Consider the following 18,491-nt stretch of genomic DNA (forward strand, 5'->3'; position numbering starts at 1 on the left):
GCTGTTAGAAGGTACTGGAACCCCGTGGTTTGCTTGGTTTGTTTCGCGGGTGCCTGAGGCTGCAAATAGGCCTCGAAGAAGCTTATAGCTCCCGTCTTTGGCGATAACTATGTCCTTCGGGTTTGATGGTACGTGAGTGCATTGATGAAGGAAGATCCGTTTCTGAAGTCGATATTTGGAGGATGTTAAATATAGTGCTGTATGTTCAAAGGGCTGGCGCTCAGAGTTGAAATACAGGTTGCAGGGTATGCAACAATATAACTGCAGGATTTCACACCCCATGATTATCATGGATGAGAGGGTCTGGCCGTCGGTAACACTGCATGTTCCTGACTACATGACTCAGGATTATCTGAAATTCACTTTCGGCTGACGCGGCCCTCGTGCATAAACAGATGTGACTACTTTCACCTGAATCTCGACTGCTTTATCTGGCAGTGACTCTACTTCCCATATCACTGGTGATGATCTCGTTCATGCTGTGACATCGTGTGCAGTACATTCTACATACATGGCTAACGCAAAGATTTCGCGGACATCTTGACTGGAGGTAGCTGGCCCGTCTTGCTCGACTCTTCGGCTATGTAAGCTTGATTGAATTGAGGCCATTCCCACCTATCAGGTTTTGCAGGACTGGTGTTATTTCCTTTAGCGTACCACCTGGCAACTAGAGGTACTACATAGCGTACGAGGTTTAACCTAAGCTCGAGCTCGCCTGGGGAGTGTATTAATGTCCTATCGTGTACTGACATGCTCCATCGTGGCAATCAGGCGGTATATGGGAATGACAGAATTGCAGAAAGAAGCTGAGTGCCAGGTAGGCACAGCCAGTTTTTAGCACTTCCTCGGGGAAAGCTTTCTAGGAATTCAGTAGGTGAGCTAAGCAGGTGTTGCGAAATATCCGCTAGATTCCAAATTCATGCAAGTACAGACTTGGAAGTCACTGCATTTTAAGCACATATGAACTTCCATTGCGTTGCCATAAGATATGCGATAATTCGCGTCTGCTTCGAGGCCCCCGACTGTATGAGACTACCTATCTAGCCGAGTGTTTCTCACCAAGCATCAGGCTACCTTAATAAGTGCAATACCGGTCCGAGGCTCATCATAGCAAAGACAACATATCCTAATGAAGATGATGTCTGACAATGGTTGTAGGGCTGAAATAGATGTTGAGCGTGAAGTCGGCTCGCATCGTCGGGACTCTGTATATATAGCTCGGGACCGACCAGGACGGCCGAAAGGTTCCAATGCGCGCTCTCGCAATTTGTGCGACAGTAAGTCATGGACATACGGCGGATTTACTAAAGTACAACCCGACTCAAGTACGCCGTTTCTCTCTTTAAAGCAATTGTTTGAGAACACTACTCTCATCTTTGCGAGGGCTGCTTGTCTCGGGACCAGTGCCCAGCCTAAATCCTGCCAGCTGGAGCCGGTTACACCACATGTGGTTCGCTTACTTGAAAGTTAAGATTGTCTAGTACCTGGGCAGGCTCAGTAAGTAGGCTGAACGTGCTGAACCAGGGCCGACGTCACCGACATGACTAAGCAAATACGTCCCGTCCGACTGCTCGCCCGCATCCATTTGGTCCCCACCCCCGCCCTCTTGCTTGCCGCAGGCATCAGAAGACGAATGTGTTCAGTCAAGGCAGTGTCAACTTCCTGAACTGCTAGAGGTGGTGATGTCCTAGCATAGAAGTGACGGAGTACACAGTCAAGTGACCAATCATTGATTTCGTCTGGTGGAATGCGCACCGCCCTCTGCCCGATCATCCGACTTTCCTAATTGTCTTGACCTGCGGCTGTCTCGCGAGCAATTACTCTTCTTGCGCGTTGGTACATCTTGCGCTTCCTCGCTGAAGAATTTGGCGACTCAGTTCTGGAGCATGGAATCCCTCAAGGCAGTGTTCTTTGGGCCGGACCCTCAGGCTCAGGTAAGCCACAAGCATGCCGATCTCTGCGCACCAGGTACTGGATTTGACCTCTGGAGTAACCGGCCATTCACAGATGAGGAAATGTAACGCCCTCATTCGTCAAAACACGCGACAACTCGATCGTGATCTCAATCAACTCAAAACATTGGATAGCAAAACACGTCAATATATCATCAATGCCTCCCGCCGCGCGCAACGCAACCCGTCGCAAGCCAAACAAGCGCTGAATGAGACCAAGACATTTGCCCGAGAACTCGTGCGCATTCGCAAGCAAACGAATCGCTTGTCGACAAGTCGAGCGCAGCTTCAGAGTGTGGGAATGCAAGTCAACGAGGCCTTTCAGGTACGAAAGATCCAAGGCAGCCTCCAGAAGTCCACTGCGATCATGAAGGACGTGAATACTTTGGTTCGCATGCCCGAACTTACGTCTACAATGCATCAACTTTCCACGGAACTTGTCAAAGCTGGGATTATTGAGGAATATGTGGATGAGGCACTGCCTGATGATTCGCTGATGGAGGACGAGCTTGATGAGGCGGAAGAGGAGGTGGACAAGATTTTACAGGAGGTGCTGCAGGGGAAGCTTTCGCAAGCGCCTGCAAACCCTGTTACACAACCTGTAGAAGAGATCCCTGTGGCCGCCGAACCCGAGGAAGAATTCGAGGACCAGGAAGCCACTCTATCACAAATGCGGGATCGACTCGAAGCCCTGAAAAGCTAGTGTCATGGCGTCATTGATCGTACCTGCTCCTGTTTCATTACGCCCGAGCGTTTATTATATCCTATCTTTCTGAGATCGCGCGCCAATGAATCTGGCTCAAGCCCGATAAACATCTATCAAAGCTCTCAATCATCACTTGTTGTCCTCCATAACTTGCCTGTGTGTACCTACGTAGATGGAATTTGACAAATTAATTACTTGGTAATCGACGTCTACCTTGATATCCAACCAGTATAAGGCCGTCTCTCTTATTCACTCAATTTTGCTTTGTTCGTGATAAGTGCTATTGTCTCCGATTGCCTACTTCGTAATCGTGGCAGACGACTTGTGTCCGTATTGGGAAGTTGTTAGTTGCCAAAGTATTAGTATTCCAAACAGTATCACCACGATAGGCAATGTTTGCCTACGTCAATCATGGGGCAAATATACTGAACAGCGAACAAAGAGAGTAGGTCGCGTGGGTGACTTATACAGGCTACAATAGGCCTTGTTGGGCAACAGGGAACACGAACCCAAACAACATCGATGCAAACAAGCAAAACACGGATGGTGCCTCCGGCCAAAAGCGGACTAGCACACTGCTGCCTCCTGGCTCTTTCCACCCTCCAGGCCGCGCCTCATCTCAGTTCATCTGCTTTACCATCTCACGGTCTGTCCATCTCCCAGACGTCACAATTTCAACTAGTTCAAGGGAAAACTTCCCCAGCTCTTGCAAAGCCCTCAAAACTACCAGCCTCTACATTTCTCTCACTCCATCGCTACCTGCATCGTGCTCCACCCACGACTTGCTAGCTTGTGATCGCAAACGCCAGCCTTTGCTTCTCTCACATTCGAACTTGATCACATCACAATGTCAGCCAATCTTGACAAGTCTCTTGACGACCTTGTCGGCAGCCGCCGCCAGTCTGCTCGCCGTCGTCGTGGCGCTGGTCGCCGGACCGCCCCCAAGCCATCGGTCGGTGGTGTCAAGAAAGCCTCTAAGGCCCCCAAGGCTGCGGCCAAGGTCGTGCACCCCACGCCTACCGCACCCACTCCTTCAAGCAAGATTATTGTCAGCGGACTTGTGAGTAAAATACGCCTGCGTCTTCTGGTCCCATTTTAATCAGGTCTAACACTATCGATAGCCTTCTGATGTGTCCGAGGCCAATATCAAGGTACGTTGAGCTACAGGCTTACGCCTTGGCTTTGATCGCCATATTTTTTTCGAGTACTCGAGCTGTCCAACATGTCGAATTGCTTTCGCGGCATTATCATTATGCACACACTCCACGATGGGCCACTCGGTGGTTCCTAGCCCAGACGCAGACGCTCCTCCCTCCCACTTCTGTAACAAACGATCATCTGGCTGGCATTGCAGAAGTCTGGGAGTTGAGCTCTGTTCTTGTCTCGTGGGGAATCATGACTCGCTCGTGAAGAGTCTGCTTGACTGTGGATGATTTGCTTGCTTGACAACCTCGGAGTTGAGCCTTGGCTCGGAAGTCAAAATCCCAAGGATGATTTGATGCCACCTTGAGATCTCTTGTCTCTCTTACCAGCTACTGCTGGATTTTCTCAGACGAGCATCAGCGAGCGCATGAGCACAGCTACGGGCGAACGCGGCGGCGACGAGTATTTTTAAAGATGAGCAGCCACTATCATGAGAAAACCGCATTGGACCTTTTGCACTACTTCGGAGGGTGATGCCTCTTTTCAGTGGTGCTCAGGCAATGACGAACAACCCTCGGTTTCACGCCGTGCGAGAGAAGCTTGGTGTGGTGCCCATAGCTTCCATTTTTTGGCGAAATTTGGACGATACTTGGTTGTGAACATACTGTCATTGTCCAGGACAGCCGAGCACGATTTGAGGCGCTGCAAATCGTCGCCATGATGACAAAGACCGAAACGTGAACGAGCTCGATAGTGAGGAGGGGTGTCGATGACGAGATAGATGAGGTTAATTGGCCTTGCTATTGAGTGTCTTACTCGAGTGCAATGGCTCGATCTGGACTTTCATGGATGCTGTGTGCTCGCTGATGCTCTTCACCACGGATGTTTTCATCCCATTTCCTGCGCGATTACCGTTGATCTCATTTCGACTACTCGACATTTATGCACGTCTTCGCGCCTTCGAACTTCGGAGCACAATTGCTGATCCTCCTGTTCTCGCTATAGGAATACTTTGCCAAGTCTGCAGGTCCCGTGAAGAAGGTCATGCTCACCTACAATCAGAATGGCACCAGCCGTGGCATCGCATCGATCATCTTCAACAAGGCCGACACTGCCGCTAAGGCTGCCAAGGAGCTTAACGGACTGAACGTTGACGGCCGCCCCATGAAGGTGAGATTGAGCTCGATTCATTAACAAGTCTCAATAGTCCCTGACGTTTCGCTTAGATTGAGGTTGTCTTCGACGCCTCCTTCGCACCTCCCGTGGTGCCTCCTAAGTCCCTGGCTGATCGTGTCGCGTGAGTTTCGATCCGAATACTGCTGTTCCATTGACATCTTCCTCTGACAGTATATGCAGTCATAAGCCTCAGCCCAAGCCTGCGACCGCCCCCAAGGCGGCCACCAACAAGCCCAAGGCCCGCGGAACCCGTGGCTCTGGCCGCGGTGCCCGTGGTCGCAACCCGGGCCGCGGCAAGCCCAAGACCGTTGAAGAGCTCGATGCCGAAATGGTCGACTATTTCAACAACGACGGCACAGCTGCCGAGAGTAGCGCCCCCGTCAATGGTGTGGCTGCCCCAGTCGCCGCTGGCGAGGACACTGGCATGGCTGAGATCTCCGTGAGTCGTCCGTATTTGTCTTGTGACCGATTATGATGCTGACTGTATTCAAGTAAATGCCATGTTGTCTGGACCTTGGTCTTGCGCGCCGCTTCACTCTCACCATGGAAACAAGCGAAGATCTCGCCCTGCAAGGGTGGTGAAGTCCACGCGCCGGCTGATTCATCGCTGTCTCGTCCTTTGTTTTTCATGATTCTTCAATTTTTTTTTCAATGTATTTTGCTTGGGTCTGCTTGGGGAGAAATGTCTCTTTCGGTTACGGGTCTTTAATGAGGTTTTTCTTTCGCATTTTTAAATGAGACTCAGCGCCAAAGCACTATGTCTTCGCAATTTGATCTCGCTTCACGGTTCGCCTGAGCTGTGCTTCCGCCCACCCTTGCTTTCTATCACCTAAATGTACAGTACTCGGATTGCTCTGGATGTGTTTCTAATGGCCAACAGAGGAAGGCTGTCGTAATTGATAAGGAATTTACAATGAATGAACAAGGATCCAAAAGTCGCACGTGCGCAACGAGATGATTGCAATCGCTCACCATTTCCCTCGACGCCTGGATTAGCTCCATCTGGCAGGTTCATTACAGAAATTGATCATGCGCATGTTCACGCCAGCACATCGTGCCATCGAACCCTGGGCATGGGTCATAGCCGAAATTCCGTGATGCAAGTATTCGGGATGATGGGTGCTAGGACTTGAGCTATCGTTGTCTTACTCCTAGATATTGTGTCGTCCGTCCACCAAGGCTGCACCTGGGTTACCTACGTCTTGAAAACTCCAGCGCGGGTCATGACGTCCTGAAACTGTTCGAGTGTCACTCCAGAGGTCAATCCTGCTCCTCCATTGGCCTCAAGGATCATGTCCTTTAATAAGTTGTCATCCACTGAGTCCTCCTTCAGCTCGCGCGCGATGCGTCGCAGATGACTGAGGGATATGGGCCCATCCGAGCCTCTTGTGAAGAGCTGATATGCGGTTTCCACCTCGGCATCTCGTGCGTCGTCGTCTTGAGCGTGAAGTTTTGCGGCGACAACGGAGACAAAGGGTCCATAGGGAACAAAGCCCGTGGAGGTTGGGTCAACCGCGGAGAGGATATCGGCGAGTTCGGAGGAGTCCGACGGTGGTACGTTGAGGGCGCTGTTCACGACGGACAAGGAAATGGTAGTCAGCCTCATGATCCCTACTGGAAATTGATTTGACTTGGACGTTGTGACACCTATCCCACAGCTCTTGTTTGAAGCACAATGCGACAGGATAAAAGGGTATCACTTACATCATTGCTTTGCGCACATCTTCACGCGGAATCACGCCTTCCTTCTCAGATGGAAACTCATCATTTGTTTGAGCAAATATCTGGAAGACCTCCTTTATCTCATTCTCCTCATCTGCAGATATGTCATTCTCTTTGGCGATCTTCGAGCGCGAGCGCCTTGGGGCGGCGGCGGCGTTGGTGTTGGCGATTGAGGAGCTGGCGGGAGCTCCGCGCCTCCTGGGCGGCTGCGCGAGTCTGTCTTCAGTCGACCTTTCTTGTGCTTAGACCTCATTTGTGACTGAATTAAACTCGACATACCATAGCTCTTGCGCAGAGAAAGAAAGTAAACCGAGATCTTTATCTTCTGCGCGGATAGTTGAAGCTGGACAGAGCGACAGTCACGATCGCTGGTGGAGAAGCAAGATCGTCAATGAGACTCTTGATTGGCTGCCTGGATTGACCAGTCCCAAAAGGGTAATGCAGCTGGTCTCTATGGTTCGAAATAATTGTACTTTCACAAGAGCCAGGGTCTGAATTGGTAAGTAGTTCTGGAGTGGACATATTCTTTGGAGAACACTCGATCTGCAAGATCTAGCTCTTGACTTGTCTCTGAGCCCACCTTCCAGCTATTCTCATCGCTGGTAGATGACGTCGTCGAGAGCGGGAACTCCCCATCTCCATACGCACGTGGACAGCACAAAGCGAACGCAACAGAGACATTTGCGATATCAGGAAAGCGAGACTATTTAGGCGCCTGAAATCTATAATGGCTGTCTGAGTCTTGTGCTTCCAAATAGTACACTCTTGATACCATCTGACCTTCCAGGGCCACTTTGTCGGATATCTTGCAAAGAAAGTGATCGAAGAGCTCCGAAATAATGGCCGGCGGGTGATCTGGCGGTGCTGACGTGATCCCGCCTGGTGCCTGGAGTGGTGTTGGACTATCTGAACGGAGATCAAATAATCGCCGAAGGACAACAGGATCGACTTTTTTCTTCCATGCAGTTTCAGAAAGTGTAAAGTATCTGAGACAGCTTGATCTTACGATGGAAGTTGAGCTTTATGTCTATGACCTTTCCAAGGTGAGTATATTTCTGTTCAAAGCTTCCCCGGGAATTTGGCTGACTCGTAGATAGGGTCTTGCGCGCGTGGTGAGTTACATGCACTGTTGTTTTACAAGCTCAAGCGATTGCTCACGGAGAGTGTCCTGTGGTAAAATGTCGAGCAATTCTTATGTTCATCGTTAATGCTGGTTTTCAGTACTCGCAACCTTTGACGGGCACTCAGATCGATGCGATCTATCACACCTCCTTGGTTGTTGATGGAGTCGAGTACTATTTCGGGCAAGGCATCCAGACAGCCAGGCCAGGTAGCACGCACCATGGACAGCCGATGGAAAAAGTGCCAATGGGCAAAACTGAGCTTCCTGTCGACGTGATCCAAGAGTATCTGGAGTCGCTAGCTGCCATCTATACACCAGAGGTTGGTTTGTGTCACACATCCTGCAATGGGAATGATTCATGGTTCAGACTAACTTGGCAACAGTCATACGATCTATTCCTCCATAACTGCAATAACTTTACACAAGATTTCGCCATGTTTCTTGTGGGTAAAAGTATACCAGGTCATATTAGGGATCTGCCTCGCACGTTCTTGGAGACGCCCTTTGGCCAGATGATGAAGCCTCAGATTGAAGCGGCCCTGAAGGGTGTCACCCAAGGCTCTGGTATTGGTTCTGGGTCTAGGGCGGCGCTGGGTGATGCTATGCCCGAGGCTAGAGCAGGGCCGGTAGCAACAAAGACTCCAGCGCCTACAGGCGTCGTCCGCAACGTCAGTAACCTCACACAAATGGAGGATGAATTGAAGGCTGCATCAAATTCCTGTGCTGTGATCTTCTTTACTTCGTCCACGTGTGCGCCTTGCAGGATCGTCTATCCAACCTATGATGACCTTGCGGAGGAGGTGGGCGAAAAGGGCCGTCTCATCAAAGTGGACATAAGCACAGCCTACGACGTGAGCATGAAGTATAACGTACACGCTACGCCCACCTTCATGACCTTTTTGAAGGGTAAGAAAAAGGACGAGTGGAGCGGCGCAAGTCCGGCTCAACTCAAGGGCCATGTGCGGATGCTTCTGGAGCAAGCATACCCAACACATCCCCATCGCAATCTCCGACTTCCGAGTCTGCAACGGACCATCACCAATTTCGTCATGTACAAGAAGGCACCTCCTCTGGACAAGCTTCTTCAAAAGCTGCCATCGGATTTCAAGGATGCAGTCGGTGTCGCGCCCATTATCGACTTTGTGAAAAAGCGCCACGCCGGTACACATGGCAACCCTCCTCCAGCTGATGTCCGAGTTCCTGATCTGCATACGTTCGCCAGCACAATGCAATCAACCTATTCCGAGCTCCCGACTGAGAGTCTCTTTGCAGTGGTCGACTTGGTACGCGTCTTGTTCCTCGATCCTCGTGTGAGCGGCTACTTTGCTGAAGAGGCCAATCACGCTACACTCGTTACACTCTTCTCTCCTCTTTCTCAGGACAGACTCTCGGCCTCCCCCTACAATCTTCGAATTGTTTCCCTCCAACTCATCTGCAACTTGTTCAGCACGCCTCTATACCCTGATCAACTCACCTCATCCACCTCAATTTTACGAGAAACACTCCTTGCATTAGCCACCAACTCACTGCTGGACTCTCACTCGAATCTACGTGTGGTCGCGGCTTCATTTGCATACAACCTGGCCGCATTCAATCATAATGCTCGATTCGACGGGAAGCCGGATCGTCTGTCGGAAGAAGACCAAATTGAATTGACCGCATCACTGCTGGAGGCTATCTCGCAGGAAAATGAAAGCGCTGAAGCTTTGCATGGACTGCTCTTTGCTCTTGGCCTGCTGATCTATGAGGCACCGATCGACGGAACGCTGGTTGATCTATGCCGTGCGATGGGGGTTCGCGAGACCGTATCTGCCAAGGCGCAAATTCCTGCCCTGCAAAAGGAACCGCTGATTAAAGAAGTCGGCGGTGAGTTGTTTGGGAAAGGGCTCTGAACGGAGCGATAGACTCTCCTAGTATGTAAAGTCCATCAATTCGTCCTCCTGAATCATGGACTGTCCGCATAGACGCATGGATAGTGATAATGCTATACCCTTAATGTTACTTATCGATCGTCTCTTTGAGCTGTAAACTTTGATCACGATGAGAGAGCGTTATATTCAGATCAACAGCAGGCTTGATGCCTCATTCTCGGCTTCCGGGATCTTATTGTGTAAAAAACATGAGAATAAATTGATCGTTGGAAGAACATTGCCTGCAAACAAGAGTTCAAGTTAAACGGGCCATGTCACGTAGAGTCATAGACAGTCGCACGATCATGGTCCACTAGACCCAGACGGGTAATTCCCGAGAGAAAGTGACCCCAATTGTGGAGGCAGGGCATCTTCTCGACTCACGCCGCCAATCAAGAGCACCTTCTCAGCGACACAACTCGAGACGTGACTTATTTTGTGTTCCTTCAGTTGATGCTGAAGCAGAATTTTTGGATCATGGAAACTCTTCTGCGAAACCTTCACGAGCCGAGCGGTTGGTTCCTATCCGGCATCGGACCGTGGCTTGCCACCGTGACTTAAGTGCAAGAGATGCGGCGTCTACTTTTCTGGAACGCGCCTCTGTCCTTCAACGCACGAGATCAATGATAGAGGGAGAAGACTCCAAGGCGAATTCCCCCTGAAGACGGACCGCAACTCGCCGCGATTCACAGCCACCTAGGTTTCCTCGAAAGATGAACTTCGAGCTAATCAAAGGTTTGGCATGTTGTAAACAAAGCTGGGGAAGTGAAGAATGGCCATACCTGCATTGCTCGAACGTGGGATCTACTCGCTTAGTCGGCTGGGCAATATTCGTCGTTCTTGTCTTGGTTGCAATTGCGCGATATCGCGACTCAAGCAGGAATGCCACAGCCTCTTCAGAGTACAGTCGAAAGGCGAGCACAGTTGTTCCTGATATCATACCTGCTCCCAATTTCAACCTAAACTCGATTGATCCACCAGTATTTCGCCCATTCAAGCCAAAGTATCACTTGACTATGGGTAAGTTTCCTTCTCGCTCTGGCGAAGACGGGATTTTTGCCCAGGATGCTCACCGAGACGACAGGTATTGAGACTGTAGATCGCAACGATCTGATACTCTTCGACAACACCTACGCAGAACGTCTATGTCTGCGTGAGTCTCTACTGCAGCAGTATTCTACTGATGTCATTGGAGTGACATCCGAGACGGACATGAAAATTCGGCTAGCGGTCCAAGAGCTTTACAGCTACCTTTTTGCAACTTACTTGCCGAAGCGGTACCCCAAACTTTTTGAAGTTGCCGGGAAGGAGCTGGCTACTCATACCCACCTGAAGAATCAAGTGACGGGGAATGTCTTTCCAATGCACATTGCCAATTCAACACCCTTGCGGGATGCACTGAAAACGATTGCCGAGAACGTGGACGAAGACTTTTTCATTCTTTTTCCTCGTAGACAAGAGGGTACGGATGAGGAGATCTACATCCTAGAAGCTTATGCAGCCTGCTTTCCCTCTGGGTTCCAACCGAGGGAGAAGATTGGCAAAAAGCTGGCTGATATCCACGGTCCGGTACCTGGATACAAGCAGAAATTGCAAAAGAGCATGGATCGATTCTTTGCCCGACTCGAGCCCGGTCGATACGTGAAACGAGTCAACTGGGGCGTGACGGTTGACGAGGAGCTCTTTTCAAATTTCGACAAGAGCAAACCTGCTTTTGAGGGAACATTACAGAAGATATCTCTTGAAGAGCTAAATCTGGACAAGGTAAGTTTGACCACTACCATTTGGAAGACCTTTGGAACTTCTTGCGAAGGTTCATGAAGTGGACAGTTTGCTCACCATTCCTATCGGCTAGACATACCTACGCTGCGAGCGTCAAACCCTTCATCGACTACCCGCTTCGGGGGCGATTGTCTTTGGCTTTCATACCTATATCTACCCGATCCAGGACATTAAAGCAGAAGGGAATGGAGAGCTTCTCGCGCAGGCCATTGATGGGCTGGAACATGGGAGTGTCCCTGAGATGTTTACGTACAAAGGCGGAGGCAAATGGGCGGGCTCTGTACGCGAGTATCTTCGAGGTTAATGGGAATGTAACGAGCCGGAGAGGACGTCATTCAAATAATTCTCGGATGTTCAATCGGCACGAAACCGCTCGCGATCGCGGCGAGATGCACATACCAGACCTGATCTTCAACCAGAGATGTGTTCAATCTTGCTACCTCCGACAACGAGAAGCCCACCATTCTCACTGAGCGGCCGATCAAGAACCCTCACAATTCCATGACCCGTCAATCTACAGTATATTGATGTTTCATGCATAAACAAACGACGTCGGTCGGTGGGGAACCGGATCGACGGAGAGAGATGATCTCGCACACTCATTGGACACAGAGGTCTCCACCCACGATCTTGAAGACTTTCATTTTTTCCCTTGAGCGGGTATCCTCGTTCATTCCTCCAAAAGGAGACCGTCAGTTCTCGGCAACACAATTGTAATCTTTAATGAGAATCCCACCACTCTAGACAAGGTTCTCAACGAGGATGCGAAGTCCCTGTCGCGGATCTTAGCTTCCCCTCCGGCCACCGTCATAGGTCATGTCTCCTGGCACAGCATCCTTCCCCCGCTGTAGGTTGCCCGACCGCACCAGAGACTCAGAAGATGCTCAATGTGCGCATCGCCTCTTTGCCCGCGGATCGGCAGACAGCTGCGAGAGGTAAGTCGGCAATCAACACACGACATTCGCGTGTGGATTGGCATCAGGCGGAACATCTGGATCTGACCTGAATCACAGACTGCCGGCGCTGCATCAAGCGCCGCATCAAGTGTGATCGGACATTACCGCGATGTCGCAAGTGCACTATTCGCGAGTATCAGTGCCCTGGCTATGATGCTGTGCAGTTAAAATGGGGCTCTGGGGACAAAAGAGTCCGGAAATCATCCGTGGCAGGACCACTGTCTGAAGAGTTAAATAGCACTTTGGAGGTGTCCAATTCGGTTCAGAACGATGATGCATCGCGGCTTCGTGCGATTCCGCCGTCTTCTTCGTCGTCATCAACACCATCGTCCTCGCCGTCGCTGAGTGGATGGGAGATGATCTCTTCTGAAGTCGAGGTCCGTCAGATGCAGTCATCAATCTCAACTGCGACAAGACCTCCTCCCATCAATGCCAGATCTTTGGTCGATCGATTCACGTCGCAAAGCATATCGCGGAACCTCTTCACTCACTTTAATATCAATGTATGTCCTCGTTTGACATGGGTCGATCAGCCAGATCATCCGTGGCGTAAAGTTATTGCTCCGCTTGCACAGCGATCAAAGTCTCTCGGCCTCTCGATTCTCAGCGTCGCGGCAGCTCATCTTTCATTCACATCCACGAACCGTGTTCCTACGCCCGACTTGAATCGTATCGCGATTAGCAATCGGCTTCGTGATCAGAGTCTACACCAGCTGAATCAAAAGATCAATCTCGAGTTGATACAGGAACATTCCATGATTGACTCTTCCATCCTTGACTCTACTTTAATTGAAATTCTTGCAACCACTCTTGTTCTTTGCTACGGTGAGATGCTCATACCGAACTCCACCGATTGGAACCTACATCTTCACGCTTGCCGCGTCCTCATTGAGCGATATTTGTGGCGCAACAACCAGAGTCCCTCGCAGCGAAATCCCGTGGTTGATTTCATCATCCGAGAAGTGGCCGACATCGAAGTTTACCGAAGTATTGGCGCCTTCTCCGCTGACCAAACCTACCTGGCGGAGGTTTTACGCCCTCAGTCAATCATGTTGGAGGGCTCTCTTCACACATTTACAGACTTATTCCGTGAGATTACCGTGGAAGAACGCCGCAGACATGCAGCTTTCTCAAACTTCCAGCAGGAACAACAAGCTTTGACACTTTCTCGATCGCTGGCGACATTTTCATCCTCGGATTTGCCATCACCTCCCGATATGGCCTCCTGGCGGGCCAAGATCGAACTAGCTTATGCGCGAGCCTCTACCGACACGGCCCGCATAGTCACCGCACAGGGAGCCACCACGCAAAAGTGGATGGCCGCGATCGTGCGGGCCGTCTACCACGCTACTTTGATCTACGCTTATCAGACCCTTGCCTCTAGTGCCGAAGTCGCCGCCGAGGTTGACGCTTCCATGCCGTCGCTGTGGGCGGAACTTGAGCTTCTCACTACCGGTCCGACGCATAGCTTTTCACACGATATCTTTGTTCCGTTGTTCATTGCCGGGACCGAGAGTTGGGGTGATGAAGCGCGACAAGAGTTGGTTGAGAGTCGCTTCCAGGAGCTGATGACGAAGATGGGAATCTGGTGCAATATTACCGTCTTGAAATTCTTGAAGGGCTTCTGGGTCACCAAGGAGTACCATCGGGTTGGCGGTTGGGTTTCCTATGCTCGGATCACTGAAGCTGAGAACGGCCCCTTCTTTGTCTTTTGAGAGAATGGCTATTTTGTGGCTTGATGAATGAATGACTTGTGGGGGGTTTTTTATGGCCTTGATACAAGAAAAGAGCCGTGGATTCACACGATCAATCTATTACGCCTTGAAGTTGGTGTACTTTGGCAACTGATAAATCATTGAACATACGACTACCTACTTTACATGCCTTTCTATGTGTCTTGACAAAAAGAAAGAACAGATCACTAATCAAACATCAGCCTAAGTCGGCTTCATGAGTTTCGTGATATCGGCACCAGAACCCTCGTGGCTTCGATCTTCGAGATATCGCGCATTGAATAGTATTTTCTCGAACATCGAAATCTAATTAACCGAGATGGCTGCATTTATCCAGACCCCACGTATAGCGCAGGATGCGACTTGAAAAGATCTGACACGGCACTAAAGCACACTTGTAAGTATCGGGGCCCCGTTCTGCACCTCTTTCTTTGCTTTTCTTTTAATTTCTTTTGGGAGGTTTTCTAACCTTAAAGGATTTTTCGTTCACATCGCGCTATGAGTCATCCCTTCTTCAGCCAGATGCTATGCACGTGGGCTCGACATCTCACAGGTATTTCTTTGTTTTTGTATTTCAAAGCTCCATCAATCCATAAAGAGGAATTGCAGCCCTCTCTATCTGCAGGGTCAAAGTTCGAGGCTGAGAGGTTAGGCGGAAACTGGAACATGCACCTAATTAGTACTCGCACTACAGTATGCACTATGCATGTGTACAACAGCAGTACATACATGAGCAACCCGTTTCGACTGGCGATTACTACCGCAAATGTGTATATAAGTGTGTACCTAGCGAGTAGTCATAATGATTGACAACCTGCTGGCCGAAAGTGGCGGGACTTTTGTCCGTTTCACCGACTATTCAGCTCTACTTTTCCGTGACATGGCCGCTTCGAGGCATGTTCCACTAAAAATGGTGCAGAATTTATTGCGATGGCGTTGGAAGTGGGATGTACTGATGGTGTAGAGAGAAAGGTGAGGCGTTCCTCTTTCTCCTCTTCTTGTTTTCTTTTGCCCCTCCCCCCACTCTTTCTCCCCTCCTCTCTTATACATTGCATCGTGTACTATAGCGTCGGATCTGCAGTGGTACCCAGTGATTTGGATTGGAGCGCGTGTGGAGATAAGGAGATAAAAAAAAATATTGAAACTGCCCATTTGTGTTGATTCGGTATGGTGCGTTCGTGTCCTATCATAGTGTACAAACTGTACATGTGTACATATGTTGGTAGTAATGAACCCGTGACACGCAGATTACGCGGCGTTGGTGACTCGATCGATTTCCTCCAGTTGGATCTCACACCTGAAGCATAGTGATAGTAGCCTAGTCCTACTAGTACCTTACGACTTACATATTTTTTAATAGTGCGTCACATCCAAAATTTGTAGCAAGCTTCATTCTTTCAGTTCCATGCCTCCTCGGTCTCGTGCTCGCCGGCTAGGGAATCCTGGTTCATAATCAATTTTGTGGGACAAGGCTGACCTTGCTCCGTCAATCCGTTTTGAGACCCGCCTGGAATCAGCATACGTTGCCTGGTGCCTACTATGTACTTGGTCTGCTATTGGATTCCTCTTGATGAGTAAAGGCTGTTGAATTAACTGGACTTGTAGTGAGGATGATGGCTCAGAGTGAGATAGGTGACACCTACCTAGTTGTTACTACTGCTGCTGCTGCTGCTACTCCACGTAGTAGTCCTGCCATCAAAGCTGAAGTGGCTAGGTCCCTCGGAATAAAGCAGGAAAGCGTGGGTACGACTAGGTATATGATGGTTTAAGCTCATATAGTACTGTAGGTAGGTATCTACTGACTACTAGTTACCTAGTAGGTGGTACCTTTCGGGTTCTTGCCCCACAATATAAGAAGTATGGTGTTCATTACTTCTACTTATGACTATGAAGATACTAAACACCTACTTATTATCTCTATCAGTATCTAGTAACAATTACGTAAACAGCACCATGAAGATACTAACTCTAACCTAGGGCTTTGCATCAAAGTAAATAGGTCACAGGATCATAACCTTGGGCTTCGTATATACATAGAAAATCTCATACCTATGTCTGCCTTACATACCTTCATTATCCGACTCTCATATGTAGTAGCGAAAAATCACACCGGAAATACCTTCAATCTACAAATCAGGTAGATATAGCTTCAAACTCACATAAATAAGCTACGACCTCGGATCTCCCATCAAAGGAGAGGACTCCACGCTCTCCCTCCATCCCCGACTCTCGACCGACAAAACATGCATTTGCCAGATAAGCTCTACGTATTCCCTCCATGTCTCGTGGATATACTCCGATTCCTACCTACCTAGGTACCCAGAAAGATCCACAATCTTACCGTTGTAGCAGTGTGGTGTGGTATCCATCTGTCAGGCCAACCGTCCGCCGCGCACATACGCAGTAACTTATAGTATAATTGGAAGTATCGTACTGGCGGGTCCATAGCCTCAAGACTGCTATATGATATAGGGGTACCCGGGAGGCTCAAAGATATCCAGACTACATGAGCTGTTTTTATGTGTAAGATAGGGAGGTATAACAAATGTATCATCTTGTCATATTTCTAGGCGAGATCATCTGTTAAACAGCCACAACACATATTAGTATATGGCACATGACTTTTAAGTCTAGAAGCTAGTGGAAGCTCATCTTTAGGTAATTGTCCATAGGTAGTAGCTTTTCATCACTGTAATATAGTGATGAACATGGATGTGCATCGTACAAGCGCGCCTTGAGCGTGGAGCGCGGTGTCTGGTAGACACGTTCTCTCGGAATGAAAGATTATTGTAACGGTAGTTTATCATGATGACCTGACCCGATCGACATTTCAATTTGATGATTGATCAATTTCTGACCTTTAAGCATACATATCAAGGCATATACATAGATCGTGTGCTTGGAAATCGTGCTTCACGTGTGTTGATCAGATTGGCATGCCTTTTTACAATTTCGTAAACCGAGGTTGAAAGATGGAACTTTGAAAAGACACGTCGTCAGCACCGCGTAGTAGTATCCTTTCGGATCTATGGACGAAGATAGGTCTTCACAACGATGATGAATAACTTCTGTATCAGACGGGAGTGCTATCACCTAAACAATCAAAGAAATGATTAAAAAGAAAACGACACCAAAATATTCAACCCCTATGCAAAGGAAAAAAAAAGATTTTTTTACAAAGAACTTTGTACACTAGTATAGTAGAAGACTAGAAGTAGTCCCCCCCCCACGAGTCCACAATACCCGCAGATAGACCTGAATCTAGAAATCTAAGAAATAATCTAGCCCTCTGGACCCTCCCCGATCGCAAAAACCTACCCACCAAACATCCGAAGAACAAAGAGAAACAAGAAAACAAGAGATACACAAAGACCTTATCCCTACCCTCCATCAAATTCTCAAGATCCAGCAAAGGCCCAGAACATAAAGGGAACGACCCCCGTTTCTGATGCCCAATAAGAAATCCCACAAACCATTAAATCAAACGCCTATCTGAGAAATAGCACGAGATGAGAACGGCCAACTCACACCGACACTCGGGAGGAGAGCAGGAGGAGGGGGCCGCGCCCACGAGGCGCTTGGTGGGATGGGTGTGGGCATGACGGGTGCTGGAGGGATGCTGGATGACGGATGACGGATGACGGATCGCGAATCGCGGGATGTACAGTGCAGGGAAGGCCCCAACTCTGTGCAGGATGGTGGCGTGTGGGCTTGTGGGCTCCCTGGCAAAGATTTTGTAGGTGAGAGAGAGAGTGTGTGTGTATGTACATGGTATGGTGCTGTGGACTGTGGACACTGGACACTAGACGTTAGGTGCTTCTGGCGTTTTGTGTTAGTTGTTGGGCTTGAGTGAAGGATGTGACCGTGGACATGGGGGCCTGGTTATCACAGATTACATGATGGTGTTGATTCCGAGTCGGAGATCTAGAGAGAAAGAGAGAGAGCAGGCAGAGCACAGATTATCGACGCATCGAGTGATAATAGTAGTTTGATAGCGCAGTGCGCGGAAGTGGTCATAATTGAAATCTCACCCGGCCGAGTGGGAAGAAGTAAAGGATCAAGCGACCGGCGTTTAGGATGCAGCCGTTGTGGTGATTCCATAAAGGTAACAGTATTTGATGAAGGCAGGAGGACTAGACAAGATAATTACAACAGATCCTTCATGTATATACCCATGTTGTCTGGTATGTATAGTACTCCAGTGTGAATGATGTATAGAATACAAAGCGGAAAGATAGAAGATGATTTGAATAATTAAATTCATCATGTCTCTCAATGAGATACTGCC

General features: G+C 49.2%; 6 protein-coding genes across 6 annotated transcripts; 5 read left to right on the forward strand and 1 right to left on the reverse strand.

Moving 5' to 3' along the window:
• Positions 1-1,886: 1,886 nt before the first annotated feature.
• Positions 1,887-2,655, forward strand: N7539_003718 (ESCRT-III subunit protein VPS24; the record flags this gene model as incomplete). Its single annotated transcript, XM_056933320.1, has 2 exons — positions 1,887-1,934; positions 1,969-2,655. The coding sequence occupies 2 exons, from the start codon at positions 1,887-1,889 to the stop codon at positions 2,653-2,655; spliced, it is 735 nt and encodes a 244-aa protein (XP_056790861.1).
• Positions 2,656-3,505: 850 nt separating this feature from the next.
• N7539_003719 (putative RNA annealing protein Yra1) lies at positions 3,506-5,452 on the forward strand (the record flags this gene model as incomplete). The annotated part of the gene is made up of 5 exons (XM_056933321.1): positions 3,506-3,718; positions 3,780-3,809; positions 4,807-4,971; positions 5,028-5,098; positions 5,158-5,452. The coding sequence occupies 5 exons, from the start codon at positions 3,506-3,508 to the stop codon at positions 5,450-5,452; spliced, it is 774 nt and encodes a 257-aa protein (XP_056790862.1).
• Positions 5,453-6,172: 720 nt separating this feature from the next.
• On the reverse strand, positions 6,173-7,040 carry N7539_003720 (EF-hand superfamily Ca2+-modulated protein; the record flags this gene model as incomplete). Its single annotated transcript, XM_056933322.1, has 3 exons — positions 6,173-6,545; positions 6,682-6,930; positions 6,979-7,040. Coding segments are annotated over 3 exons (684 nt in total), but the record flags the coding sequence as incomplete, so codon positions are not given.
• A 666-nt stretch (positions 7,041-7,706) lies between these two features.
• Positions 7,707-9,714, forward strand: N7539_003721 (bifunctional C97 family peptidase/thioredoxin family protein; the record flags this gene model as incomplete). The annotated part of the gene is made up of 2 exons (XM_056933323.1): positions 7,707-7,742; positions 7,921-9,714. The coding sequence occupies 2 exons, from the start codon at positions 7,707-7,709 to the stop codon at positions 9,712-9,714; spliced, it is 1,830 nt and encodes a 609-aa protein (XP_056790864.1).
• Positions 9,715-10,550: 836 nt separating this feature from the next.
• N7539_003722 (heme-dependent oxidative N-demethylase family protein) lies at positions 10,551-11,818 on the forward strand (the record flags this gene model as incomplete). Its single annotated transcript, XM_056933324.1, has 3 exons — positions 10,551-10,756; positions 10,797-11,496; positions 11,588-11,818. Coding segments are annotated over 3 exons (1,137 nt in total), but the record flags the coding sequence as incomplete, so codon positions are not given.
• Positions 11,819-12,394: 576 nt separating this feature from the next.
• Positions 12,395-14,185, forward strand: N7539_003723 (Zn(II)2Cys6 transcription factor; the record flags this gene model as incomplete). The annotated part of the gene is made up of 2 exons (XM_056933325.1): positions 12,395-12,449; positions 12,528-14,185. The coding sequence occupies 2 exons, from the start codon at positions 12,395-12,397 to the stop codon at positions 14,183-14,185; spliced, it is 1,713 nt and encodes a 570-aa protein (XP_056790866.1).
• Positions 14,186-18,491: the final 4,306 nt, after the last annotated feature.

The sequence above is a fragment of the Penicillium diatomitis genome (genome assembly GCF_028827545.1).
Source record: "Penicillium diatomitis strain IBT 30728 chromosome Unknown utg000004l_segment0_segment0, whole genome shotgun sequence".
In the NCBI taxonomy this organism is placed as follows: Eukaryota; Fungi; Ascomycota; class Eurotiomycetes; order Eurotiales; family Aspergillaceae; genus Penicillium; species Penicillium diatomitis.